The 13,779-nt window shown below is 31.8% G+C and overlaps 1 protein-coding gene across 1 annotated transcript; it reads right to left on the bottom strand.

Annotated features, from left to right (window-relative positions):
• Positions 1 to 6,583: 6,583 nt before the first annotated feature.
• On the bottom strand, positions 6,584 to 7,958 carry LOC120253491 (2-alkenal reductase (NADP(+)-dependent)-like). Its single transcript, XM_039261826.1, has 4 exons — positions 7,775 to 7,958; positions 7,439 to 7,605; positions 7,269 to 7,351; positions 6,584 to 7,144 (listed from the first exon to the last, which is right to left on the bottom strand). Exons 1-4 carry the CDS (start codon positions 7,956 to 7,958, stop codon positions 6,766 to 6,768), a joined length of 813 nt encoding a protein of 270 aa, XP_039117760.1. The 3' UTR covers positions 6,584 to 6,765.
• Positions 7,959 to 13,779: the final 5,821 nt, after the last annotated feature.

The raw sequence follows: 13,779 nt of genomic DNA, 5'->3' as shown, positions 1-13,779 counted from the left end.
AAGATAAATATTTAGTTGTTATGAGATTGTAACTTGTAAGTTGTAACCCCAACATCGGAGTTACAACCCCAGCATCGGGGTTGTAACTCCGGCATCGGGGTTATTTGACAAGTTTTTGAAGTTTGAATTTTAATTTTGTAAATATATTATATAATAATTTTATTAAAATAATTTCAGATTTTATTAAATAAATATGTTTTAATGAAATATATAAATATAAATGTTAATAAGTTGTATGAAATAATTGTGAGTCCCATTTTATAATATAAAGATTATTTAATGAGCAAGAGTTTTAAATGTTTAATGGATTGAAAAAATAATATTTATCATGAAATACATAACATATATTTTTTATATTTGTTTTATAATAATTAATTTTTAATTTAATTATGATTCTTAATATAAATTCAAAAATTTTTATTTTGATAATATTATGCACTCATCAAGTGTCAAATATAATGATAGAATTATCATAATAATGAGAGAATTTATAAATAATTTTTAAAATTTAGATTGTTGTTTTAAAAAAATTTGAGTAACAAACTAATAATATAATTAGTTAAGTTTCAATTTTTCAAACATATTATCAAAATCATCACAATTAAAGTATTATGTTTTAGATAATCACCATAAACATAGATAATAGGTAAATTTTTCGGGTAAATGATTATCTCGGACCTAACTGATGCTAACACTAACAAATTATTATGAGATTATATTTTTATATTTGTTCTATAATATTTTATTTTTAATTTAATTACGATTCTTAATATAAATCCAAAAATTTAATTTTGATAATATTATGCACTTTCAAATATAATGGGAAAAATCATCATAATGAGATAATTTATAAATAAATTTTTAAAAATTTAGATTTAATTTGTTGTTTTTTTAAAAAGTTTGAGTAACGATATACTTATATACTTGGTTAAGTTTCAAATTTCAAAAGATATTATAAGAATCATCACAAGTTCACAAGAATCACAAGTTCACGACTATGCTCGGTGCAAATATTATTTTTTTAACATAAGTTTATCTTTTTCTGGCTTAACACTAGTCAATTATTATGATATTATTTTTTATATTTGATTTATGATGTTTAATTTTTTTTTTTAATTTAATTGTAATTCTTAATAATAATATAAATCCAAAATTTAATTTTAATAATATTATGCTCTATTAAATATAAATATAAAAAATAAACAATATCCAAAAATAATATATTAAAAAGAAAAATTTAAGGTATTATTTTTCAAATAAATGATATTTTGATTTAACATGAACTCGAAGGTTGAACCGCGGTTGAACACCGGTTTGAACCTCCGCTTTTAAACCTGGCTGAACAGTGGGTTGAACCGCCTGGGTTCACCCTATGATTGAACCGCCTGCTCAACCGTGGTTGAACCGCTGCTCTACGCTAATTCTAAAATCGTGAATCGAACCTTGATGAAGGTTCGTGTTTTCGATTTTTGGACTGTCATGGGTTTTCTTGGCTTCCGGTTCGATTTTTGATGGTTCGGTTCCAGTTCGATTCCACGGTTTCGGTTCAAAATGGCCACATCTAATAATATCTATGCCTTCCACCTGCCTAAGCTAGAGTTTAAACTCATCTTCTCAACATGACGAATACCTTATACATGGGATCTGATGTTAATAGATCAAACAATCATTCACATGTCATTATCTTTTCAACTTAACACTAGACACCATGGCCTGACTATTGGTCTCACCTAGACAAGGTATGTTCTTAGCTAGACACCATAAAGCAAGCTCTAATCTTGTCTAACACCAACACAAGCTCATTTTGGAGGCGCTCATTTTGGAGGAAGTGGTTTGAAGTGGGGAAATGAGAGAAATGTCACTTCTCTAAAATGGACAGAAGTGATATTATTTTCAGAATTTTTAATGTTCATATGTCATAATGTGGGACTTTGACTTGAATGTTAAATGGAGTTCTATGATTGAAAAATAAAATTTTGGAAAGCTCAACTCCTCCGCTTCAATAAAATAATTACTGAAATGAATTTAGTTTAAAACTCACTTCAATCGGAAGTGAAGAAAATGACACTTCAGGACAAAAGAACATTAGAAGAAGTTGAAGAAAGTTAGACCACTTAACGCACTTAGTGCATGCTAAGAAGAACCCTCACCTCAGTTAAATGCTTTTAGCCCGATGGGGGTCAAGCTTGCCACACACCAACATTGGGTGTGAGATGAGATCTTGCGAGGTGGTTAAGTCGCCCGACAAATTTATTATTTTATTCTGTATTTAATTTAAAAATAAAATTCTTTTAAAAATAATAACGCTTTACGAAAATGAAAATTTTAAAAATGTATTCAATAAAGCAAAATGTGTTTTTGGAATGTGGTGTTACTTTACTTTTTATAGGATGGTTTTATTTTTTTATATATATAAATATATAAATTTTTTTAACGTGTTGATGTGACATAAAATATATTAGCATATTAAACATAATCGATTAAAGAAGTTTTTTTAAAAATTATTTTTAGAACAAGTGAAGGAACCACATGCAAAATAACTTAATAATAATGAATTTATTTCTCATATAAAAGATTAAGGGTCATTTTCTCTTAAAATATAGTTGAGTATTTAGTACTTGAGCGAGTGGCGGTAGTTTTTCTACATTTAAAAAACATAATAATAATAATAATAATAATAATAATAATAATAATAATAATAATAATAATAATAATAGGGGAAAAATATTTTTCACCCCCTAACAGTTTCAAAAATTTCCAGACAACCCCTCTGACTTTTGAATTTGCCGGACAACCATTCCTTTTTTGTTTCACTTCATTTTTTCCTCTTCAGCTGATTCCGTCTAGTTCATTTAATTGAATTCCATTTTTACCCTCGGCAATGGTGGAAAAAAAACACATCATCTTTTTTTAAAATGACCCAGTTTTTTCCCATCTTTTCAAATATTGTTTTAAAGACCTTGAGCCTCACCGTGCATCTCTAGTGGGCTTCGACCATTTTCATCACCACCTTCTATTGCTATGGGTTCTTTGGGTTCGCCTTCTGGTTTGACGACGGAGTCGGTAGGAAAGGCCCGGCCTTGAAGAGGAAGAGGCCGGCGAGAATTAATATACTGATGGAGGATGTACTGTGCTTTAGAGAACCAAAGAAATCGGATGGGCGGAAGGAGGATGAGGAGGGGGAGGGTATTCGATGTTTTGTAAGAGAGGAAGGAACGATTTAGAACTTATGTCGATCCCCTCGGAGATTCTTAATTGGTATGCGTGTGTGTGTTTTTTTTTAATTCCTATTCTTCCGATTTATGTCGATTCTTTTTGTATGGATAAATTTGGAATTGTCGGAATGTTTATCATGGGGTTGATTGTTGGGAGGGCGTTGCTTAAACACAAACCAGGACTGATAAACAAAAACAAGGTAATTTAAACAAAAATAACTATTGTTAAACGGAAACCAAGACTATTAAAAGGAAACACGCTACCTTAATCAGAAACCCGAATTATTAAACAGAAACAAGATAACTTAAACAAAAACTATTGTTAAACGTAAAAAGCGTATTCGTAAACAGAAACCAAAACTATTAAACAAAAACTAGTAAACTTAATCAGATACGCATTAACATATAATGTAAAACTATTGAAACCCAACAAATTAAAAGCAAAACATTTAACAATGCGCTCTAACGTAATCGAATAAACATAAACGAGTAAATTAAATAGTAACTGAGACTGTTAAACGAAAACATGTTAGCTTCAGAAACCCGGATTGATAAATGGAAATAAAATAACTTAAACAAAAACAACTATTGTTAAACGTAAAAAATTAAAATTTATCTTTATGTTTAATGTACTTCTAATTTCGGAAGGAAATATTGATTGGAATCTGCATAATTTAAAGGAGTACTGGTAAAATAGTCTAAGGGGTCGTTTGGTTCGTGGTAATGACATATTACCACGTAACGAGATTACCATGGTAATATGAGTGGGAATGCTATATGGTTGGGAATATAGCGGTAATTTAATATAACTATGTTTGGTTAGGTACTCTTATTACCGGGAATAGTTCATTACCGTGTTTAGTTGTCATGGTAATCAATTTGTTAAAATATAAAAAGTTATAAGATTACCATGGTAATCCAAGATAGACACCAAATTTGGTGGTAATAGAATTACCACTTTCTTGGTAATATTTATAAGTTGGTAATGTGATATTACCATCCACATTACCACTAGTGCAATGCCAAATGTAGTAATATTTTCAGATTACCACATAACACGTGGTAATCTTTCTACATTATCGCAAACCAAACGGCCCCTAAAGTTTATAGAACAAGAACTAATCCATGGTAAAATAGTCTAGAGATTGATCCATATATCCATAAAAAGGTGGTTCTTTTACGTTCTAATTCCCTAAAGTTCTTATTCCAAGATATTTTCTTTTAAATATTATTTTAAGCATTTATTAAAAAAACAATTGAATTTGAGCTTAATTTTAATTTTTAATCCAATAATTTCTAAAGAGTTTTGGGATCTAAATTAGTCAAAATATAATGTATTATTGTACTAGCAGCTTAACTTAGTCTGTTTCCGCTTAATAGTGTATGTTTGTGTGTAACTAACCTAGTTTCCGCTTAAAATTGTATGTTTGTGTTAAACACTACTCTGTAACTTAAACATGAACCAATATGATTAAACAGGAACAATTTTTTTTTAAACAGAAAATACCTAAGTTACACGAAAACACGTATATTTAAACAGAAACATACTTTAATCTCAAGTTTTCTCCTCAACCACAATCTCATGGCTTTCAATTACTTCATCACTACCCTTCTTCGTAACCATACTCTCGAATTCCTTGGCATCTCTAACCATAGCAACCTCCAAGTTTTCTCCTAATTCATCTCTGCCTATCTCCTCCGCAACTACATTCTCCTTCTCCTTTGTCTCTTCAATCAGAAACTTAGTATGATTCCCCAATTTCTCACCCTCCTCACCCTCCTCGCTCTTCTCCTTCTCCTCTTCCAATGCCACTAGCTCCTCAACCTCTCCAACGATCTCCATGACCTCTTTCTCCTCAATCCCAACACTAGCAGAGCTTGTCTATAGATCCAACCTCTCCACCATCGGCTAAGGTCGCATCAACGGAGTCCTCCAAAGGGTTCTCCAGCTTCAAACCGTTGATCTCTATGTCTGTCCTTCATTGCCGCCGAGAAAATAAAACAACAGGGCAAACACCCATAGATCCAAGAAACGATTGAGGTCTGTTCCGGCGATGGTGCACTTCCGTCGAACTCCTACATTGTCACCGGCGGATCTAGGTGTCTCCGCCGTGACTCCGATCTCCAAATCGGATCTGCCAACCTAACCCGAGATCTCATGGATTTCGAATGGAACAAGCAAACAGGCCAAAAGAGGACAACCAAGACTACGTTTAGAAGAATGACCTTTTTTACAAGTAGATAAAGGCCCGTAGAAAAGAGAAAGATTGTGCTAGTAGATGAAGGTCACTGTTATAAAAAAAAATTCCCAACCGACTCCATTTAGGCACTTTAATGACTTGAAGGGTTTAAAAATAAGTGGAGGGAAAATGAGGGTTTTTTTGGGGATACCAAAATTAGAGAGGGGAAAATATACATAAACGAAACTTTCAGCGGGTATTTGGCAATTAACACTAATAATAATAATAATAATAATAATAATAATAATAATAAGTCAAGATATCATCAAGTTAAAAATTATTAAAAACTGATAATTAACAAATAGTCCTTTTAAAGTTAAGATAATCACAAAAAAAAACATGTAACTTTGAGTATTCCTATAGAATTATTCTTTTTTCTGACATACTTTTTAAACTTTTTGACATAAATGTGGATGATATTAACATAAATGTGGATAATATTGACAGGATTGGCTCTCAGTTTTTTAAGCGGAAATACAATTTTAAACGGAAACATCAAATTTTAAGTGGAAACTCATAATATTAAATAGAAAAAGATAACATATTAAGTGAAAACTTATGTGATTACACGTAAACATGTAATGTTAAATGAAAACTATACATATTAAGTGGGGAGTACATATTGTAAGATAGAATAAACTGACGAAATAAGTTGCAGTGATGAAAAAGGAATTGTACAAAAAAAAGAGGGTATGTCTGAGAAATTCAAATGTCAGAGGGTCTGTGGGATGTTTTAAAACTATCAGAAATTTATAATTCATTTTCCTTATTAAAAATTTTCGTAGAAAGTAGGGAGAGTAAAGCATGCTATACATGAATGGATTTTTTTTTTTTTGTGCCAAAATAAATGGGTAAGCCGTTAAAAAAAGCAAGGGCATACATAAATCTTGGCGGAATAAGAATTCTCACCACTTATAAAGGGTTCTTGCTTCTCACCACTTATAAAGGGTTTTAGCAAGAACCCGACTATCAATAGACCACTTGGTCATTGGTATCATTATATCATACATGAATGTTAGCTCTAGATCATCAATTAAAATATTCAAATGAAGATCAATAAAAGTATTTCTCAAGTAGAATGATAAAAATGAACAATACAGCAGATAACCGCAATAAGTTCTTATCAGGAAAAAAAAAAAAGCAGACGAAACAGAAGATAAGCCCTGCTTTGTATAATATTATAACAATAGAAATGCATTACAACACGTATCACATTCAAGAAAAACAAAAACATTCCTTTTCAAATCAAACCAACAAAATAATTAGAAACACTTTACCAATATTGGTGGTAATCAGAAAAGAGAAACAAATCACTCCTTTGCAACACACACAACTTGTTTACCAACATTCTTTCCAGAAAACAAGCCAACGAATGCTGAAGATGCTTTCTCAAGGCCTTCAGCAATGTCTTCCAAGTAAATGATCTTTCCTTCTCTGTAATAATTAGAAACAGTTTCGACAAACTTCGGGAACAAGTGCAAGTAATCGCTTTGAAGAAAGCCTTCGATTCTGATACGCTTGCGCACCACTGCAAACATGTTATGGATCCCTTCACTGTCAGTGAATGAATGTTGTGATACCATTCCGCATACTGCCACTCTTCCATGCACCTTCATGTTCAAAAGTGCGGCATCAAGCATTGCGCCTCCAACATTGTCGAAGTAGATGTCAATGCCATTGGGGAAGTATCTGTAAGGCCAAGGAATTCATAGAGATAGTAATAAGATGCTGTTGATGTTCATTTTGTTTGATAATTGTAGATGAAATTAACAGAACTAAGATGATCACAAATTTTTTCATAGTTTTGACAAACCTTTGCAGGGTAGCAGTCAAGTCAGTTTCCTCTTTGTAATTGAAAGCTTCGTTGAATCCAAGTTTGTCCTTCAGAAGTTGAACCTTTTAAAAGGGATTGAGTTTGTGTTATAATCGGTGTACTTGAAAACTCCGAGTTTAGTTTATAGTATTGAATTGATTAGGGAGTACCTTCTGCTTTGAGCCAGCACTTCCGACAACATAGCAGCCATGAAGCTTTGCGAGCTGGCCGACAAGTTGGCCTACAGCTCCAGATGCTGCGGAAACAAACACAGCATCTCCCTTCTTCGGTGCACAAACCTCGTAGAATCCAGCATAAGCCGTAAAACCAGGCATACCTACAACAATTGATATTTACTATTTATTTTTCTGCAATTTAATTCGATTCTAAACCACTAATGCACACATTCTATGAGCAAACAACTGAAAAGTTTCACAGAATCTACAAATTATTAAGTGTGATGTGTAACTTGATTAGAAGTGGTTTAGCAGAGAATTATGTCTCACCAAGAAGGCCAACATGAAAAGAAAGAGAGATATCATTCTTCTCGACTTTCCTAAGACTTTCAGTTCTTGTGATTAAACTATACTCCTCCCAGCCAGTGAATCCTGCAACGTAGTCACCAACACTGAAGTTCGGGTTGTCTGAATCCAGAACCTTAGCCACCCCAAATCCTTCAATGGCCTTCATATGAAATAAAAATTGGAAAATTCAGCAAACTCCGAGAAAATTCATGAGTCAAATATTATTATTCCGATTCTATTTGTCCGGCCAAATAGCATGAAAAAGAAATTACAAACACTTATTCACATCAAGATTGATGTTGTTCTAGAACCATACATAAATACCAAAAACTACAGAATTTGTATGTCATGAGGATTACTTACAACTTCAAATTTAAAACATGATCATAATTGAGATAATTAAAATAACAGAAAAAGGCATATAATGAACGGAAGTATCTTTCACTGCTAATAGCTTTATTTCATCTAAACTTTGACGGTATCACCAAGGCACAATTTTAGCAAGGTTGCTACAACAAACATAAATATTTTGTGCACTTTTCTCCTTTTCTTTTTTCTTTTTGACTTGTGATGCTTTTCAGGAGTAGTTCAAGTTTGAAAAACCTACTTTTTCAACCAATAAAAAACACACAAGTCTTCCAACATCACTGTGGCATATTCACAAACACTTGTTAGTCATTTCCAAATAACACCACCAATCTAATACGCCGTTGAATTTCATGCAAAATAAAAGGAGACAATCAACTAAAAACATATAACATCTGCATAAATATGATGACTTTGTCTACCTTTTCATCAATTTCACAAAAAAAAAATAATCTTTTTTATAAGAAAACAAGAAGAGAGAGAGAGAGAGAGAGAGAATTAAAAAGAAAAAATTTCTACGACTGATCCATTAATAGATCACGAATGGAACACCAATAACTTCACCCAAACAACATCAGAACATATCAATAACTCAACCAAAAAATTAAATTAAAAAGAAAAAAAACACACACACACACACGCATCAAGAACCAAATCTAGAGGGAAAAAAAAAACACAATAAAATTCCAAAAAACTTACATTTCCGGGCTGGAAAGGAGGAATATAAGAAGAGTAATCCTCTCTCATCCTCCCTCTCATGTATGGATCGCAAGAAAGATAAAGATTCTTAACAACAAGGCCACCAGATCCCTGTGGAGCCTTGAGCTGAACCGTTGCTTCCCTCACCTCCATGTCCTTCTCTGTTGGCGCTCCAACCACGAACCATTTGAGCACCACTTGCTTGTTCTTCACCACCTCCATTGATCCCAATCTATTGAGAAAAACAGAGAGATTGAAAGAAGAAAGATAGAATGAAGAGAAGAAGCGAATGGTTTGAGCTGAAGAAGAACAGGTGAGCAAAGGGGGTTTAAAATGGCGGGCTTCTGAGAATGGGAAACGCGAAGGGAAACGTTATGAGAATGGGAAACGCGAAAAGAACGTACTGGGAAACGGGATGTAATTTACGGTTGGTGGAGTTGTGTGACTGGTTTGTGGCTTGTAAATAATGCATGACGTTGAGGATCATGAGCCTCTAATTATTTATTTATTTGTATTTATTTATTTATTTATTTATTTTTTTAATTTTGTGAATGGACGTATTTAGTTAGATTTAGTTTGACTAGTATTCCACTTATTCAATGAATTTTTTATTTTGTCAATATTTAATTAAGAAAAACCTAGTGTATGAATATTTTAAGTTTTGTGTATAACTATATTTTATTAATTTTTGATAAAAATACCGAGAAATATGAGATGGTGAAATCAAGGAGCTATTGGTTAAAAAAGAAAAGTGAAATGGTGAAAATAAATAGTTTCCATTGGTTTTTAAGGATTGAGAATAAAAGAATAATTTAAATAAATATTATATATATACATATATAATTTTAAGTGACATGCAGACTTTCATAAAATGTAAATAAATTTAAAAAAAATATGAGAGAGAAAATAAGAGAGGAGAGACATGGAGAGAGTCAGGTGAGATTGTGTCCGGGAGGGGAAAAAAAATTCTTTCTCTAGATAAGTTGTGGACGTAGCCAAGTGAATCAAGATAGTGGGTTGTGACTTATCAAGTAAATATTAAACTAGATGAAAAGTGTAATGATCTAAGTATTTTTTTTTTTTAAAGAGACTCGATAAAAAATCTTAAGAAACTTTACCATGGCATAAAATTGGTGTTAGACATGTGAATGTGGGTGGGGGAAGCCGTTTGGATACTCATCCAATTAAAGTCCCTAGAAGACATGAGCTAATATGTATTTATTATTTAGGTTATATTTTTAGAGAAAAATGTTTCAAATTTTAGAATAGTTAGAATATTTTTTTTTATTTTGCTAATGATAATAAGAGGCGTATTTCAAATAATAATTATTGTTCAATTTAAAGAATAAATACCAAAGAATTGCAAAACATCAATATTTGGTGTTAGATTAGTATTTGCTTGTTGGATTGTTGAATACTAAGTTATTTTAAATTAATTAAATGATTGAAAGCACTTGCCATTGTATTTACCACACCTTAATATATAGTTATATGTATATGTATAATATCATAATCAATTTATAGTAATTTTCACGAGTTTGTGATTTTTATTAAATTTAACCAATTTATTACACCGTAATGAAGTCATTTTCAGCTATTAAAAGAAATAAGTCAATGAAAGCATGAGGCCAATTCCAATTTGAATAATGACTCATTAGATCCTCTTTTCCAAAATGGAAGTAATATTATTCCATTTTCATGCATTAAAAAACCAACTTATAAAGAGAAATTGTTTATATCATTCAAAAAATTCTCACTTGATCAAAAACTTCTAAACTATTTTATATTCCAAAAAGTCTTCTACGACACCATCTGATAGTTTATTTTTCAGTATTTTTGTCAGAAATATCCCTTAGTGATTTTAAATGAAAACACAAAATAGTATACAAAAAACTAAGATATTAAACATCAAAAACAAAAAAAAATGTTATATTTTAAATGAAAACTTATGTAGTTACACGTAAACACACAATGTTAAATAAAAAATATATTTAATAAACGGGAAATATATTTTGTAAGTGAAGAAAAATTAGATTTTTAAATAAAATAAACTGATACATGGACTGAAAAATAAGTAAACTAAAAAAAAGACTGCAAGGAATATTTAAAAAATTGCAAGAACTAATAAATAATTTTCCCATATATAAATTGGTTAAGTATCCATACCAAAAGTACTTGAAATTTCCCTGGACATACCTATTTTTGTAAAACTCAATTAATTAAATAATAATTATAATTTGAAAAGAAGATAAATAACTATTATTTTAATTAATTGTAATTAATTAAACCTAACTCAATCTGAACATAAATTTATAGACATGTGGTTGGTGTGATGTCCTAATGCCTTCATTCTTTTGAAAATTTTCTCCTATTCACAAATGACCAACTTCTTTGAAACTTATATAAAATAATAAGAACTCAATTTGTATCATCTCCAACCAAGTGTGTAATTCAACAACCAGAGGACATTAGGCTGCAAAACCATTTCTTTTGCTTAAAAAGTTGGTGTGATCTTTGAAAAAGCTAATATATATATATATATATATATATATACATCACTTTCACGAGAAATGTGAAATAAATGCTGATAAACCATGCACTTTTATCGAATAAAAAAAGGCAGATAGATAAGATAAAAATCTCTCACCGTAAGTGAGGAGAGGAACTAAAAACAACAGGAAAATAAAAGACAGGGAGAGAAGGAGCTAGGAAGGCGGAAGACACCGTCTGGTCCCTCAGGCCTATCCAAGCCATCAAAACATATGTAGAAAGCATATCCTAAGATTATGTAGAAAGCATTTGAGAATTTAACTTGGTTAAATTTATTTTATAATAAATTTCAGTGTTAAAGAAGGCATTATTATAAATTGAAATGAGATACATGATAAACATATCCTAAGATTATTCAATCTTTAATTGTCTAATTTATTAGTGTATTCATGGCCAATTTTTTTTTAAGAGTCATAGATATCTTAATTGGTTTAACGATTAAAAAATTAGAAAAATATAGATACGAGACTATTATATTTAAATACAATAATGAACTTAATATCTTGTTAAGATAAGGTTTAGGTGTGTCATTTTGATTTTTTTTATTTTCTTATTTTAGAATATAAAATCACATATATTTTAGGAAAAATTATTTTTAAGTCCCTGAAACTTTTTAAACTTCCTCCAAGGTCCTTCTAACAAAACTAAAGTCCCCGTCCGTCCTTCCTTTATAGTTTTTGTACTCGTTCGTCCCTTCCGTCACCCCAAGCTGTGATATTTTTGTTTAATCCCAAAAGTACCCTTGAAAAGTTTGAGGGAATAATGGCGCCAAGTCAAATCACAAAGATGGCTATTGTCATCGCAAACTTGCTTTGGAAGTTGCATTCTTCTTCTACTTGTATCTTGATGAAGAAGCTGGTGTTCTGGTCCATATTGTTTCCATTCTTGAGCCTCTTCATGTAAAGAACCAATTCTATCTTCGCTCATGCTCTCGTCTCCTCATCACGGGAGAAGCTATCCAGTGCAACGTTACAACAGCTGCAAGGATCTCATCTTGAGCATACCGTATGTTAACGATATCATCTACCTAGAGATTTTGTTCATATTATTATCTTATTTTTATCAACCACCATGTTCAGAAGGTGGCAGTTTATGACCAAAGGTTTTTTTGTTTTGTTGCTGTAGTGGCTTAATGGACATGTTTTACACTGTTGTGAAATATAAGGGAGAGGGTTGTGTGTTAGATTTAACCATCTTGAGTGGGTGGGAATTATTATTGGAAGAAATATGTACGTATTGGCACCTTCAAGCTTCATCGATCAAAGTTAAGTATATAATTTCAGATGAGCAGAAGACAGTGGCTTCCATTAGTTCTGAAGATGACTTCCAAACAATGTGCAACATTCACCGGTTATTCAAAATAAACGTGGTTGATATGTTGGTAGAGACTGTGGATATTAACACAGAAGACAACTCTGGGTCATCGAGACCATCGTAAATATCATATATCTTTTATTCTTTCATTTTTTGTAAATCTCTGCTTACGCGATAGATGTTGTCCTTCTATTCGATTTTAATGGTATACACATGTGATACAGTGATTGTTATGCTGGTTTTTTTTGCGCATTAAAACATTTTCATATTTATTCACTTTAGATTGTAGTTAGTTTTCGGTTTTGTAGTTTAGATTTTTTTCTTTCTGTTAAGATTTTGGTAGTAAGAATTCAATTTTACAGTGTTTCTGTTTATTTATTGAACTAACAACTTACTTTTTCTAACATACTAGGGAAACATTGTCAATGCTACCGCCAGTTTTACATTGAGGACCTTTAACAATAAGTAATCCGATAAGAGATTCAGAAGCTGAGTTTACTATGATTGGTCATCGTTTTGAAAATGCGAAAGACTTTAAGGATGCATTGTGTGACTTAGCCGTCAAACGCAATTTCAACTTTCGGTTCATAAAGAACGATAAAGATAGAGTGACTGTGACATGTGCTGATGAAGATTGTCAATGGCGTGTTCATGCCTCAAGAGACGGAAACCTTCCTACATTTAGGATTAAAACATCACAACATGAACACACATGCGGTGGGGGCATCAACACACCATTTCACCCGAGAGCATCAAAGAAATGGGTTAGTAGGAAGGTAGTAATGAAATTACGTGATCGGCCTCTGCATCGAAAAGCGATGGATATACAACGAGATATATTACGTGACCATGGTGTTCGCTCCCGACGTATAAACAAGCCCTGGATGGGTAAAGAGTTAGCAAAGGGAATTCTTCATGGCGTTGATATAGCAAGCTATGATCTGCTGGTATGGTATGCAGAGAAAAGTTTCCAAACGAACCCGTGTAGCGTCGTTATTATTGACATCGATAGAGAACGATTCAAGCATGGGTTTTTTTCCGCTTTTCATGCTTCTCTT

Source organism: Dioscorea cayenensis, unplaced genomic scaffold (genome assembly GCF_009730915.1).
Source record: "Dioscorea cayenensis subsp. rotundata cultivar TDr96_F1 unplaced genomic scaffold, TDr96_F1_v2_PseudoChromosome.rev07_lg8_w22 25.fasta BLBR01000104.1, whole genome shotgun sequence".
Lineage (NCBI taxonomy): Eukaryota > Viridiplantae > Streptophyta > Magnoliopsida > Dioscoreales > Dioscoreaceae > Dioscorea > Dioscorea cayenensis.
The sequence above is the reverse complement of the archived record's forward strand: the minus strand, read 5'-3'. Positions and strand labels throughout refer to the sequence as shown.

Bases quoted from the DNA above. Each gene is read 5' to 3' on its own strand.
- LOC120253491 (XM_039261826.1), bottom strand. From the start codon at position 7,958: ATGAAGGCCATTGAAGGATTTGGGGTGGCTAAGGTTCTGGATTCAGAC. The intron at 7,606-7,774 runs GTGAGACATAAT...CAATTGTTGTAG, and splicing joins TTTTCATGTTGGCCTTCTTG to GTATGCCTGGTTTTACGGCT. The intron at 7,145-7,268 runs GTTTGTCAAAAC...TTGGCCTTACAG, and splicing joins TTGACTGCTACCCTGCAAAG to ATACTTCCCCAATGGCATTG.